Source organism: Rhincodon typus, chromosome 30 (assembly GCF_021869965.1).
Source record: "Rhincodon typus isolate 14 chromosome 30, sRhiTyp1.1, whole genome shotgun sequence".
Lineage (NCBI taxonomy): Eukaryota > Metazoa > Chordata > Chondrichthyes > Orectolobiformes > Rhincodontidae > Rhincodon > Rhincodon typus.
Window position 1 is genome coordinate 22,226,360 of NC_063361.1, and position 16,451 is coordinate 22,242,810.

General features: G+C 36.5%; 1 protein-coding gene across 1 annotated transcript in view; it reads right to left on the bottom strand.

Moving 5' to 3' along the window:
* Window positions 1-2,632: 2,632 nt before the first annotated feature.
* Window positions 2,633-16,451, bottom strand: part of znf281b (zinc finger protein 281b) — a 24,045-nt gene continuing 10,226 nt past the window's right edge. Inside the window, exons 2-6 of the mRNA XM_020533371.2 lie at window positions 15,736-15,861; window positions 14,030-14,150; window positions 13,732-13,815; window positions 12,574-12,692; window positions 2,633-11,720 (exon numbers count right to left, since the gene is read on the bottom strand). Of these exons, the coding sequence (XP_020388960.1) occupies window positions 10,167-11,720; window positions 12,574-12,692; window positions 13,732-13,815; window positions 14,030-14,150; window positions 15,736-15,861 (2,004 nt within the window). The 3' untranslated portion in view covers window positions 2,633-10,166. The remainder of the gene's footprint in view (window positions 11,721-12,573; window positions 12,693-13,731; window positions 13,816-14,029; window positions 14,151-15,735; window positions 15,862-16,451) is intronic.

The window sequence follows — 16,451 nt, forward strand, 5'->3', positions numbered from 1 at the left end:
GATGCCACTGTTTAAAAAAGGAAGTAGACAAAAAGTAGGTAACTATAGGCCAGTTAGCTTAACTTCGGTAGTGGGGAAAATGCTTGAATCTATCATTAAGGAAGAAATAGCAAGACATCTGGATATAAATTGTCCCATTGGGAACACCCAGCATGGGTTCATGAAGGGTAGGTCATGTTTAACTAATTTGGTGGAATTCTTTGAGGACATTACTTACAATGGAGAACCTGTGGATGTGGTATATCTGGATTTCCAGAAGGCATTTGACAAGGTGCCACACCAAAGGCTGCTACATAAGATAAAGTTGCACGGTATTACAGGCAATGTATTGGCATGGATAGACGATTGGTTGACCAATAGAAAGCAAAGAGTAGGGGCAAATGGGTGTTTTTCTGGTTGGCGGTCAGTGGCTAGTGGTGTGCCTCAGGGATCAGTGTCGGGACTGCAATTGTTTACAGTTTACATAGATGATTTGGAGTTAGGGACTAAGTGTGGTGTGTCAAAATTTGCAGATGACACTAAGATGAGTGGTAGAGCAAAGTGTGCAGAAGACACTGAAAATCTGCAGAGGGATATAGATAGTCTAAGTGAGTGAGCAAAGGTCTGGCAGATGGAGTACAATGTTGTTAAGTGTGAGGTCATCCATTTTGGTAGGAATAACAGCATTTAAATGTTTTAAATGGTTAAAAAATTGCAGCATGCTGCTGTGCAGAGGGACTTGGGTGTCCTTGTGCATGAATCGCTAAAAGTAGGATTGCAGGTGCAGCAGGTGATTAAAAAGGCAAATGGAATTTTGTCTGCCATTGCTAGAGGGATGGAGTTTAAAAACAGGGAGGCTATGCTGCAGCTGTATAGGGTCCTGGTGAGGCCACACCTGGAGTAGTGTGTGCAGTTTTGGTCTCCTTACTTGAGAAGAGATATACTAGCACTGGAGGGGGTGCAGAGGAGATTCACTCAGTTGATTCCAGAGTTGAGAGGGTTTGATTATGAGGAGAGACTGAGTAGACTGGGATTATACTCATTGGAATTCAGAAGAATGAGGGGAGATCTTATAGAAACATATAAGGTTATGAAGGGAATAGATAAGGTGGAGGCAGGGAGGTTGTTTCCGCTGCAGGTGAAACTAGGACTAGAGGGCATCACCTCAAAATAAAGGGAAGCAGATGTAGGAGTGAGGTCAGGAGGAACTTCTTCACCGAAAGGGTCGTGAATCTGTGGAATTCCCGGCCCAGTGAAGCGGTTGAAGCTACCTGGCTGAATATTTTTAAGGCAAGGCTAGATAAATTTTTGAACAGTAAAGGAATTAAGGGTTATGGTGAGTGGGCGGGTAAGTGGAGCTGAGTCTCAAAAAGATCAGCCATGATCTTATTAAATGGCGGGGCAGGCTCGAGGGGCCAGATGGCCTACTCCTGCTCCTAGTTCTTATGTTCTTAAATCATGTTTGCCTTTTATTTATTATCCCAAATATGTATTAATAATGTTGAGGTTGCACAGGATATTGGTGAGGCCTCTTCTGGATACTGTGCACATTTCTGGTCACCCTGTTAAAGGAAGGATATTAAACTGGAGAGGTTTCAGAAAATATTTACCAGGATATTACAGGGAATGGGTTATAAAAATAGGCAAGATAGACCGGGATAACAAGGTGTAGAGCTGGAGGAATACAGCAGGCCAAGCAGCATCAGAGGAGCAGGAAAGCTGACGTTTTGGGTGTGGACGCTTCTACTGGGACCTTTTTCCACTGGAGCGTAGGAGGTTAAGGGGTGACCTTATTAAGGTTTTATAAAATCATGAGGGGCATAGATAAGGTGAAGAGCAAAGGTCTATTTGTCCCCTAAGTTGGGACTTCAAAACCAGCGGGCATATTTTTAAAGGTGAGACAAGAAAGATTTAAAAAGGTTGCGAGCGGCAACTTTTTTTTTTTAAACAGAGTAGTTCGTATGTGGAATGAACTACTAGACGAAATAATGGATGCAGGTACAGTTACAACATTTAAAAGATATTTGGATAAATATATGAATAGTAAAGGTTTGAACATATATGGACCAAATGCAGGCAGGGGGGACTAGTTTAGTTTAGGAATATGGTTGGCATGGTCTAGTTGGACCGAAGGGTCTGTTTTCATGCTGTATGACTATGACTTTATAAATTAATTTAATGCCTTAAATTGCAATTGTACAATTACTGCTATCTGATCATTGTATTAAATCACAACATCGTGTTGGCCTACCACATAGAAAGCATACAATATATAAAATTTGGAGTCGTGTGACACCTGTTAATAAGATTGCTTAATGTAACAAAAGATGTAATGCTGTAATTTTTTTAAGCAGTTGACAATAATCCACTGTTCTAAGAACATTTATTTTCTAAACACAATTTATACATTTGAGTACGTTTTCATTGTGTCAATGTATGTTTCATACATCGACCTCCCAAATGATATCCAATGACTACATGGGTAATGGAAAGTGTTGTGCACCTACAAACAGGTGGGTGGACTACCGAGTGCTGTGTAGTAATTACTGCTTAAGGGATATCCATTTATATTAAGCACTGTATACACAGCAATTTAAAAAAAAAAACTGGTTCTTTCATTAAGCAGAAATTCAGAATAGAACAAAATCAAGTATTAGGTTGGCAGGAACATTTTATTGATGTCAGAAATGGTGCACCACACACTAGCTTGACCATTAATAAAGTTCACATGAAATATTTCATGATCTATACAAAAGAAAAAAGGTAGAAGTCATAATCCATTACATAATTTGGATCAAGTGTGAAGCAAATAAGGATTACACTGCTCAATTATAACAGAAGGGTTCTTACATAATACAAATATATTTCACATAATGAGTGGAAGTAAACAGTTTCCTTACAAACTTGTAAAAAAATGCACAATTAAACACTTTCTACAAAAACTGCTATTGTGAGGTAAATGTGGTATGTTAATATATAAGGCTAACGGTTTAAATAGAGAGATAACAGATTTTCCTAATTCACAGAATATTGCATTTGTTTTTGGTGCTTTAATAATAGCTGCAAGTGTTGATTAAAGTCTCCACTGCATGACATTGACGCTTTCTAATTACAGCATTACCGCAGAATCCTTTTCTGCCCCCTTCACTCATGTTCATTATGCAATCTCAAATTTAAGTTCTACACAGGTTGAGAACTAGTCATGTGCAAAACAAAAAAACAGAAAAAAACAGTAGACTCCCTTTAACTGTGTTACATAGGAAAGATCATGAATTTTTTTGGAAATTTAAACTACAAACTTAGACATTTACTTTGCCTTTTCAAAAGCTTGTAATTAGCAGATTTGATACAAGATATCTAAAAATCCTTGTGTTGGTGTATCAAACGAACTGATGTCAGCCTGTTCACACCTCATGAAATAGCAGGATAAGTAGTCATTAAATTTGATAATTGAGGTTTGTACAGACATGAAAAAAATGACCTCTAAACATTCACATATCTGAATTCTGGTGAAAATATTTAAATATTATAAATGTATAATATTTACAAGGCTTACACTGTAATGGCTTTTCATGACAAACACGGAATATCTGCAGCTCTATAACAGAACAGAATAGCTCTCGAAGTTTTCGTATGTTAAGTCGCTTCAAGGTCTACCAAAGTCCTGTTAATGCAGTCGCAAGAGTTGCAAGTTGAGAAAAATGTTCAATAGGAAGGAAGTTCTTTTACATTTGTGAAATAAAATTTGCATAGATCACCACCTGGATTAATTATCACCACCTGGATTAATTATCTACAATATTCTGTACTGCTGATTTCATATTGCCCAGGGTGAGAAGTACTATTGAATTAGCCTTAGAGTGTCAAGATTGAGATGGGGTCAGGATTGCCAACCCTCCAGGATTGCCCAGGAGTCTCCAGGAGTCTCCTGCTGTGAGAAACCTGGAAGAAAAAAAATCATAGGAGCATTTTTCATTTTATTAGTCATGAAAATACTGAAGATGGGAAAATAGCTTTTGGAATGGGCAGAATGGCTGAATACTAGTGATCACAAGATGGAACCTCCAGGATTATGTCCAACCAGAGTCAGCAACCATATACGATGCCAAGTAAGGCTTTTCTGATTTCAGTCTGTAGCTGGTACTAATGTGGACGCGGGACGAAGAGTAACTCCAGGGTTCTTTAATAAGTAGTGTTCTAACACCTTTACTTACAAATCACTGTTCACACCTCTTTCTTGTGAGTGTGTGTGTGTACATGTGGAAGGGGTGGGGAAAAAAGGAATGCTAATATTTCTCTCCTCCAACCCGCCAAATGAAATGGTACAACCTTTATACAAATTGCAGTTTGTTTCTTTATTGCAAAATTAAAATCTACTAAACTTTCTAGACATAAATGCAGCTAGATAAGGAAAATATTATGCACTACAGACTACTTCTGAATATTTAATGGTGGAATCTCTTGTTAATCTATTCCGTACTACAAACATTACCCATATTTGAAGATTTTCAATGTGACACTGTGATACAAAGTTACACATTTGGATTTCCTACTAGAATTTAAATCTGAAATATAAGGGCAGTTTTTCTTAGAGATAAAAATCTGAAGAAAATTTCTACAGCCAAAGTTCTAAAAAGAATCACCTGCTCCATATGATGGGTCACAAAATACAAGAAAGGTGGTAATCCACATTAAAGTCAGGAAAGAATACAGCCCATGCTAAATACACTTTACTTAATTCAGGGCTCAACGATCAGCAACAAATCCTGATTTTCTGGGACTGATGAAAAATTATTTAAAAACATCTTGCCAGTTTCTGGCAGCCCCTCCAAGAGGTTCATTTGTCTGTAACTTGTTTCATGAATTATATTGATCATGCAACACAGGAAGCTAACTCGGATCAGTGCTTCATGCAACACCATCATCTGTTCCTCCAAATTGGTATATGTGGATAGACATTTGACAAAAAAGACACCATTTCCTGACATTGAAGGTACACAGCCTGATTTCACAATGATGCATTCATTAATAACTTGCGGTGTAAGGTCTTAGAAAAGTATCCAGTTCACTTCCCCATATAACTCAATTACATAGAAATCCATTCATGCAGGGTATATTCTGTGACCTTGCAGCACACAGAATAATGTTATTTGAAGCTACATTGTGCTACAATTCTTCTAATCAGAAATAACCTTCTTGGGAAGAAATCAAAAAAATTGCAAAAAAGATTTTTAAATTAAGAAGTTCACATTGTACTCGGCATATTGAGTGAGGTTAGTTAATTAATTGTGATCACATTGTGGTCATTTCTAGGCAATCAGGCCAGGATTTTAAAAACAAGCATAAAATAGAATATTATAGCAGAACTATAGATTTAAATCTGTCTTTATGGATTCCTCTTTCCAAACTGTGCCTTTCACACTTGGGAGTAGTTTGTGAAAGACAGCATTACTGAATCAGTGTTACGGAGTTACATTTTAAAAACATCTACTGAATTTGGCTAGATTACAAAATCACAAATTCTATTATTTTCTAAAATGCATTGTTGCAGATATTCACAGTATTATTGAACCAAAAAGTATTATTGAGCTATAAAACCTCACAGAAGTAAATATAATTTTAAAGTTGGTTCTAAGAAACTAAGCCTTGATTACTATTTTCGAATAAGTTCAAGCAAGTTGGTCAAATGAGTTCATAATGAGGTGATAAATCCTTAGCTGGACCTGCTGGAATATATATTTTAATCTAAATCTTATATTCAGAGGAATTTGTTCTTTCCTTTTTATATATTGCTAGGCTGAGTATGCCGGTTATATCTAGAAATACGCCTACATTGGGCAATTGGCAAATAATTACGTCACAGCATGTAGTTAGAGGAGGGAGATGTGATCTAATAACCCCCTAAAGATATATCTACAATCTGATCTAAGTTATTAGCAGCAAATAACTTTGAACAAGATTCACAAAGTCTTGCCAGATAAAATGCATTAGATCACTGGAAGAGACATAAGGGTAATAGAATTGATATTAAAAAATGACTAAAATTTTTACATCTTTAGCTGCACAAGTGTGATTATTCCAATCACTGTTAAATAATTTTACTCTACTCTCTTGTATGAAAGCAGGAAATAGGAATCCACTACGTCACATTCATTATTGCTGAGGTCATAGGAGGCCTTTGTTTCATGTTGCTAATTAAATAATAACAGTTCAATTTTCTCTTGATGGCGTAATGAATAACCTAAAATAACACCAATTTATAGCACTTGTGCGACTACAAGTTGAATGTTCCTAAAATCTAAACTCAAATTTTTCCTTTATCAGTTGAACAGTTCACAAAATTTTCAATGGGAAATATTACAGCGATAACAGATTACTATAACCAATACTGCACTACACACACACAGGCGCACAGGGGAATGGTTTAGTAAGTGGCTTTATGGCGCTTCAAAGCTTGATTTAGTGAGGCCTAGTTATGGCTTTAAAAATATAACTTATCAATAAAGGTGCTTGTGGAAAGATGTACTTTATACAGAGTGTGATTTCTGTCAAGAGTATTATTAAGTTGCCAGCAAATGATCTCATCTAATCTACTGAAACACTTGGTATAATGAATATCTCTGAACATACAATCCAGACTCACGTGACATGTATTTTACAGCAAATAAGCTGATAAAAAGGTAGTTATATACAATACCTGATTTAGTCTATAATGTTTTGACAGAAGTAGATGGAGTGTATCAGATTAGAACATTCTAGTCACCTGTTTAAAAGATTAATTCAAAAGTATTTCATAGCTGGCCATTCACTGTGGCATTGTGGTGAATCCTACATATTTGTGAAAACTGGATCAACTATGGTCACTAACAACACGTAACAAAATTGCAAATCTAAATTTCCAACTAGTGGGGCACTTCTAAAAGTGGGGCAAAAATGAAAAAGCGGTAGCACCTGCCCTTTATAATTTCAAGCAGAAAATGGAAATTTGATGTAATTGCTGACTGAAAATGGAAAGAAATGAATTGTGCACTAATAAGGGAAATAGCAGAAGTCAAAGTTAAAACGAATGCTCCACAAAACATGCAACTGCATTAGTACATTATACACAACATACCTTAAACTAGTGTTGACTCCTCTATCCACTTTTAGATATAAGTAACCAAAATAGTAAGTAGTAAATGGCTTGTAGGCATATTCCATTTGGTATGAAATTTTAATTGCAAATTTTCATAACTTTTTAGCAATGAAAAGTCTATTATCTCAATAGCAACAAGAATGGTTATGCCTCTTAGATACAGAACCATTCTGACGCATTGTGACTTTAAAAATGGTCAGAAGCCAATTACCATCAACTGCTTGCAAGTAAAATTGATGAAATCCATTTTTGGGAATCACTTGGCGGTCTCCTCTTCTGGTAAAAGAAACAATCAGTACAGAATCATCTCACTTCAATATTGCTCCATTATAACAAGGCGAGGATGGATAAATTGTGACTTACTGATTTAGTCTCATTGGGTTGTGGCTAAACATCTGTCATCTAAATGCCACGGTTTACTGCTAAAATGTGGATTTAGACGAAGAAATTTCTCCAGTCAAAAAATGAATGTATAGACATACACAACTGGGAAAACTACATCGACACTTGCACATTATTAAGATCATTCACTGCACATCTCCTCCCATTGTGTAGCCTGCTCACTGATGCTATTGTGAAGCAAGGGTTTCAGTCTTTTCTCACTTCCCTTCCACCAATCCACTCTTCCCCCAACAGCACTCAGCAATGACTCTAAACAAGCATGCGAACAAAACAAAAACTCAACCATTGTGGATGAGATTTTGATTTGGCAAGCAATCCAAGTTTACAACTTGATGTGAGGTAAAGTCCATCAACAAAGAAGAAAAAAAAATTGGGACAACTGGCAGAACGGGTGGGAGGGGCCAAATGGCCTACTCCAGCTCCTAATTAGTATCCTCACATGAACAAGACGATAAGATGGGGCTCTTCTGGAAAGTTCTCTGGTAAGGAATCAGAGTAAAGGAACTCAAAGCAATAATTTTAGATAATTCAGGGTAGCAAGATACAGGGATTTGGAACAATGAATGACAAAATTAGGACAAAGACTGGGTTATCAAGAAGAGTGTTTAATCAGAGGGTACTGGATTAATTTATGAAACAGCTAGATGCTGCAATGGGAAGACAACCGATTTTGTATTATGGAGAGAGCACTCAAATTGGGATGAGGTCCTCCTTCATCCAAACCTATCAGGACACTCTAAATTTCAGGTCCTATAATGTTACAATTTTATCAGTTCAAAAAGAATCTCATTTCACTACGCTGGACAAAGAACAGAGTTAATTTTCCTCCATGCACGTGTTCCACCAAAGACTGAATTAAATTTCTTGTTCAAACAGGCAACAAAAAAAAACAGGCAGTGTATTTACTAGCAGGGCACATAGCCTCAAATTAAATAAAAGGATACCTAGCATTTAGTTTACAACGGTTTTAAAGGCTTAGATATTTTAGTGATAAACTGATGTACAGTTAAGCTCAATCAGCAACATGAACACTGCTGGAATCATTTGAAAGCAGGTCCAATTCTAGTCTTGATTATAATCAACACACTCAAGAAAAGGAAGCTGTGGATCTTGATTACTGCTGTTTAGACAATTTCTGATCATTGTACCACTAGACGTATTATGGGTTGAAAAACTCTAGGAGACATCTTTGACTCTAGACTTACAATCCACAGCTAGAGTTTACTTACTATTCCACTGGCTTTTCCCAGATAAGGGAAATGCTCTAACTGTTCCTTGAGATAATTCAAGTCAAATACAACTTTTTCAAACATACAATATAATTGTTAGCAATCTTACAGATATCTCTCTGAAACTACACAAACTATTTATGAATTATAAATAACAAAGCTTATGCACTGTAATCATTTGCGTCCTCAGGCATTCAGGATGGAATACAGAATCAAAGTAAAATTACTTTGAATATATACAACTAGGCCAATAAATCAAGCATGTGTTGGTTTAACTAAATTTGTTACTTTTGACTATTTCTCATTTTCAATTTCTTAAAACTCAAAATAAAGCAGCAAATTACCACACACTTTTAATGGCTATTATAATAGCAGGTTGTTACCATTAAACTGATGGGCAAATCTGAACTGTAACACTATGGTTTTGCAACACTATGAAACTTTAAAAGACTTTATGTAGCATACTGAACCTTTCAATATACTTTGAACCCATAGTTTTCACTGTACAGTACTGCAATTTCATCCTTTCACCCTGTACTTTGCAGTTTTCTGAAACAAGGATCTTTTCTCCTGTAAACATCACTAAGGTTAGTGGGAATTATTATATTTACACAATGTTGATTCATGCTACTTGTACTACTGATACTTGCATTGGTACCTGCCTATTCACGGCTTTCAAAATGCAGAATGAGGTAAATAAAGTCTTGCCTACCTAATTTTTTTTAAAGATTTTTAAAAACCTTTTTTTTATTACTACACTGAAATGAAATTGGTCATTAGTTCCTTTTGACTCAATGAGGTTACTGCTTTACAGCTTCAAAGCTGTTTTCAGGGACCAAATGCTTCAATGCACAGATGTGCACAGCAAAATTCCCAACATCAAAGTTCTGCTCCCCTTTCAAGTCAGTGCTTGTGGAATTTGTTTCAATAGAAATCTCCCCTTACTGCATCAAATGTTTCCTGAGTCATACTACAAACTAGAGCCATAGCTCAATATTATTGATGTCTCTATTTTGAAAATTGAACGTTGAGCACTTCCCTGATGCTTTGAGTTACTCTTTTTTCCATTAATAGTACAGTTGAATTTTAAAAAAACACAAATCCCACAAAAAAACATTTAACCCCATCCAAGTCATGCTATTCTGCTAAAACATTTCCCAATCCACTGAGAAAAAAATTCCAGACTTATTTAATTTTCTGCCTATCCACTGTGTTTAAAATTTATTCCTAATACAAACTGTTCTAACATGATTACAGACTGAATGCACCAAACAAAATGGTAAAATGTTGCATTGGAAGGGCTTCATACATTTTTTCTCAGAACCTGATATATAAACATTTGGACTGGCAATGTGCTTACACATGGTCAAAAACATGGTATCAAGCACTCAAGGCCCTCCAGCCTGGTCATACTTATGACCTTACCTGTAACTTTGGCTGGTTGGAGTCTTGGCTCCTGTACTAATTGGCTCATTAGCATCAGACAACAAATTAGTGTACCCTGAGAATTCAGAAACTGTAGTCCTTATTCTGTGGCCTGCCTCTTCGTTGGTGCCACTGCTGAAGGTCATTGGCACTCTACCACCTGACTTAAACTGAGATCCAAAGGCCTGGGCAAAATTCTCAATCTGATAGACCTGATGGTTCAGGCCAGCTTCCAAGTTCTTTTGTTGTTCCAGCTGCCCCACTAACTCCTGAGATGGCGTCAGCCTTTGATGAGCAGCTTCTGTACCAGGAAAGTGAATGCCAGGTTGGGAACTTCCAACCAACAAACCAAAATGTGATTTTGGTGAGGTGGTTGGCAATACTGAGGTAATAGATGGACTGAAACCACACTCGAGTGCAGGTGTAGTATAAGCCTGTTTATCAGGGAATAAATTATGGCTGGGGAGACTGGATGGAAGACTAGAGGGACAAAACTGCATCCCTGGGTTTAGTGAAAACCCATCACTTTGACTTGTTCTCTCTAAAGCTTGCTGCAGATACTTAGAATATTCTTGGAGCATTCCTGTTTTGTCACCACGAGATGCATGCGGCTCTGGGCAAACAGCATTCTCATGTATCTCTGGATTTTCTCCTGAAGAATGGATTGGGATATGTTGGTCAGCAATATCAAAAGGAACATCATGCTGGCCCTCATGCTTGTGGGAATATTGATCTAGAAGGCTTTGAAGGACCTCATCTGGAATTCCAGACTTTTCGTGACAGACTTTCACGTCCACATTCATTGGAGAAGAGTCCAGCAGGGTAAGTGAGGTTTCATTATCCATGACACTTGCAACTGCTGCCTGAATTACAGACTGTTGAGATGCCATCTGCCCTATACTTACTGCATAGTCATTGTTGCTGGAAGCAGCTTGCAGGTATCTTTTTTTCTTAAAAAACTGCATAGCATCATCATAGTTGCAGTTGCTAGCCTGTTCAGACTTATTGCCTGCATTCTGCAGTAAGACAATATTATCCATGCTGGTGCTATTATTCAATGCCAAAGTCCCTTGTTTATTAGTCATCAGCTTTTGCCTCACCAGTTCAGTGGCAGGTATAACAAGAGGCGTCGCATTGTTCAGGCCTGTCCTTTGAGGGCTCTTCCGATTCACTTTTTTGATGACCAGTTTCGGTGCTCTGGTTTGCAAATCCTCTTCATTTCCCAACTTCATATTAGAAGACACCATTGGCATCTCAACAGCATATTCATGCATATTATATACAGACAATTTATCTTTGCAGGTGGTTAAGTTACTTGGAAGTTCAGAAATGTTGGATTTATTCTTTTTGCGAGCTGTCTTCTCCTTAGTCTCCTGAGATGTAGTTTTTGATTTTGTTTTCTTGCGTGCACCTGTAGTTCCCTGAGTTGATGTGAAGCAACCATTTCCCATTTGATTTGATGGTCCAGGTTCCATTCCATTTTCACTTTTACCAAGGACTTCACCGCATGTTCGTCTGTGCTTTAATAATCTGTCTGTTCTAGAAAAATACTGGGAAAAAGACAAAAAGGAGAATTACAAATCCCTTGTACAATAATTAACACTCACATACATGTACACAGGTAGAGAATCATAGAATGGTTATACTGCATAAACACATATAAACATTAATAATGAATGACCACTGAAACTAAAACAGGAGCTTCTATTCCCAAAAATAAATATTTCATTATCATACCTAATGAGGTAGCAACCTTGAGAGCAGAGAAGTGGAGAAAACTGATAGCAGATGACACTTCCATGATAATGGACAATATGCTGCAGGCTGTCACAGGCGAACCTTATATAATGTTGCATATTCTTTTATAAATTTTGAAATCTACAAATATTGACTATGGTTATTTTCACAAAGTCCATTTTCCATCCACTACAAACAGAATTGTAAAAATTGTAGCAATTCATTTGGTTTATAGAACATGGAAGTTTCAAAATAGGTTAACATTTGGCCTACTCTTTGATTACATACTTAATTCTCTTCAATCTCTTTCCTTAAAGTCTCAGCAACTAAAGAACATTTTACCATATGTTGCCCTGCCCCACACACTTCAGCTGGCCTACACAGACAGGAAACTGCATCAGCTTTTGGAACGGAGTATAATTAATAAGTACACTGGTTTAGCAATACTGGCCAACAGGTTTTATGCCGTGCTTTAACCATTATCTATTATAAATCAAATAAAGCAGCACAATATATGATGGTTCTAACCACAGGACTTGACTATATAAATCCATACTCACTCCACAAATCTGTTTTTATTAATTTAACAATGCTGCCTTACTAGTTACATTTTACATCATTCCCATTCACAGGAACTGAGTTCAAAAGCAGTCAGTTCACTGATACCTGTTGACAAGTGTGGCACTGATAAGGCTTTTCTCCACTGTGTGTCCGTTTGTGTCGCTCCATGTGATATTTCTGGATGAACCTCATATTACACTGATCACAACAGAATGGCTTCTCTCCTGAGGATGATATGTGCATATTCATTTTAAATTTTAAACTTGAAAATATATATAAATATCAATGTTGTACACAATTCCACCTGTAAAGAAAGGTGTATGATGTAATATACATGATTACATTTCGGGTTTGCACTTCAAAGTAATGACATTTGGGTATTGGTTAATTTCGTGAATTTTTTTAAAAATAAAATCAACTAGGTCAGAGTCTTTTTCTGCAACAGTGACCCAATCTAATATATGTCAGCGAACCATTAACCCCTGGAGTGTGAATGGAAATTATTTATAGTGTGGAGGCCTATGATAGGTGAGTAAACACTGGAGGCCATTAGCTTGCTTTAAGATCAGAATAATCAAGAATTAGTGTTTGGTTTAGAAAATAACAGAGACTGCAGATTTTTAGGGCAGTTTCGAGGAGACCTGACTGGCCATAAGCAATTTTAGTCTCACCTACAAAACAGCTTTTCCCTTAGTTCAGGAATAAAATTATCTCAGTAGTAAAGTTTTCTTTATGTAATTTCCAGACCAGGAGTGTTTGGTTAGAAGTCTGCAGATTAGTAGAAAGTATAAAGTCCAAGCTCCCAGTTTTGAGAGTATTCACACAAGATGATTTCACAGTTCACAGGACAGAAACTGGGGAGAATCAGTTTGCCCTGGAGTTGATTCGCTGTAAAGTGATGGTGTTGGGGAATAGGTTCAACCTTTCTTTTGCTGGGGGCTTTAAAGTTTTTCTGACAGAGTTCTGTAACTAGGAAGCTTGTTAAGTTTATTTGTTTTTGTCTTGTGTAGTAAACATCTGTTGTTAAAGAGATTCTGTAGCCTTGTGTGACTATGTTTCAGTGAATGACCAGCATGTTAGCCAAAATAAAAAAAAAACACAAGATTGATTGGCCAGATTTAATTCTGGACCTGTCCAGGAGTACCATCAGCTAGAATCATATAACACCACACAGGTAATAGGTATAGAATTTTTAAAAGTTACAAGAAAAATTCAACACTAAATTAGCTGAAATAGGTGCCAATAAAATTGCTGGGTGCATACCACTGTGGATCTTCTCATGCCTTTGAAGCAGATACTTCTGAATGAAACACATGTTGCACTGGCTACATTGGAAAGGTCGTTCACCTACACCAAGAACAATTTTATAATTATCCCTCTAATATAGACTGTCATGTCAAACTAAATAGTTTCAAACAAGAATTGAAGCAAGAAATTCATCAGTAAAAAAAGTAAGAAACAGAGAAGCAAAGCGTCAGCAGACAGCATTAAGAATTTCATGGAAAATACTGGGAAAATTCACAGCTTACTTTCACTGTCATTAATACTTTTCATTTCTTACCAGTATGAATTAGTACATGGCGACGAAGATGGTAAGAACTACGGAAAGAGGCACAGCAATGCTCACATATATGAACCTTCGGACCGTGTGAAAGGTTGGTACCGTCTCCACCCGTCGAAGACTATGAAGAAAAAAACATTCTTTGTTAAAGCACAAGAATTAATTTGGTTTAAAATACTATCTGCTTAATATTGTGGTGAGTGTTAAAAACCTATTTAGATGTGATGATGGTAATTACATTAATTTAATCAATTACCTTTTATGGCCAAAGCATAATGGCAATGCTATAAATTCGGAGAACAATTAATGAGCAAAGTTGGAAGAATGTACGCACACAAAATTCATCATACAAGCTGCCAAAATTTTCAGTGGCATTTAGCAGCAGACAGTGCAGATGATATTTGGAACTGTAATTCATTTTCTGTTTTGAATTATATTAGCTTTATTTTTGTGTCATTTTCAATTCTTTTGTCCATATTTGTAATGGAATTAGGCCACGTAAATTTGCTATGACTTCACTGTACCCCTGGCGTGATGGTCAAGGGAATGTATCATTGAGACACTTAATGGTAAAGAAAGTCACAAATAAATGGAAGAATCAACACGTGCAAAAGAACATCTAGGAGATGTGAAATATAGCAAATTGCAAAAAATCTTTTTATTCTGAAAAGATGGCATGATTCTTGAACAAGTAGAGCATTGATCACCTTTTTCTAAATTTCAGTCATATCACCATGTTTTCAGTGCAACTACACAGAGGGCTTTAGCAGACTTTAGGCTTGCGGGCTTTAGAATATAATACTTTGGTCAAGGTTCTACATTGTTTATATGATGGTATTTATGCATTACTCTGCTTAACTTGGTGGGAGATTTACCGCAGCTTTTCAAGACCATTTTGGTTGCCCATAAATTATATGCTTTTCTTTTTGAATCTATCAAAAAAGTTTTGATTGTGTCATGTTGTTAGTAAAAATAATGATGCTTTCAACCTGTATTACCATTTAGATTAATACAGAAAAAAAGTGAGTTAAATTTAAAAATGTGAAGACTGGAATATCTTATTAGAGAGCAATTCTTCCAAAATAAATACCATAAGTTTTAAACAGTGTCAAACACTTGCTTTGTGTGTGTTTAGGTCCACCATTGAGGAATCCAGTATTGCAACTATCTCACTTTAATGAAATAACCTCTTAAGTTTCATTTTACATGCAATGTTGAGCATATCGTGACCATCAACAGAAAAATTGCTTTTTGCCATAACTTACACTAACCTTTCTAATAAAAAACAAACTGTGGTGATTGGCAGCAACAGATTGGCAAGGTACCAGGATTAAACTTAAAAGAACATTACCAAACTTGCTTTTATTATTTCAGTTCAATTATGAAGTTAGAGTCAAATCTTCCAAATGGTGCCTTTGAACTTGTCAGAACTCACCACTCAACCAAATTAAAAGTGGTTTACTTTCTTGAGTTCAGAGTCTATTATATTCTGGATACCATTGTAAATATTGTAGTGCACTGAATTTTGGTGCTGCAATTTTAATGACACCTTTTAGTATAATCATCAACAAGCACGCTGAATTTTTCAAAACTTAATAGCTGCCCAGTTAATTTCAAAAATATTAATGAAAACTGTACTTTCATTAAATAGTTAACACTTGAGCCATCTTCCATATAATCAAGGTAGTATGAAACAAAATCCTTACCTTGGATGTTTCACTTCGTTTTCGCTTGGGTTTTGTATCCTGAGATTGCGAGTTCTGCTTTTTAGTCCTCTTAACATTCCCTTGTTTGGGAACAGTGAGGTAATCTTTTTCATATCTGACTTGTGACTGGCAGAAAACAAATTAAGAAAATATGTTAACAAAAGCAAAATACTGCAGATGCCAGAAATCAAAAAATAGTGCAGGAGAAACTCAGACCCGGTTGCATGTGTGGAGAGAGAAACAGAATTAATTTTTGAGTCCAATGACTTCCTTTGGAGTTCATTAATGGAGAATGTTAATATCCAGAGGGACCTTTCGCTTTATTTTGGGTTCTAGAACACCATCACCTCGAAGTTTTCAACAATTTGACAACTGTTGTACTGACAGTTTAGAACAGTTCAATAAACATGCAAGTTAGTTATCAACTGATATCATCACATTGAAAAATGGTAGGTACAACTATTGTTTCAAAGACCCTTTCTTTTCAAGACTGTTTCTTCCTTTCCTTCCCTGGCTTCGCTTAGAAAGGTGATTGATTATGTAACCCACAACCAGATTGATGGCAAATTAATCAGAGATAGTAGGAACTGCAGATGCTGGAAAATCTGAGATAACAAGGTGTAGAGCTGGATGAACACAGCAGGCCAAGCAGCATCATAGGAGCAGGAAGGCTGACATTTCGGGCCTAGACCCTTCATCAGAAAATTTTCTGATGA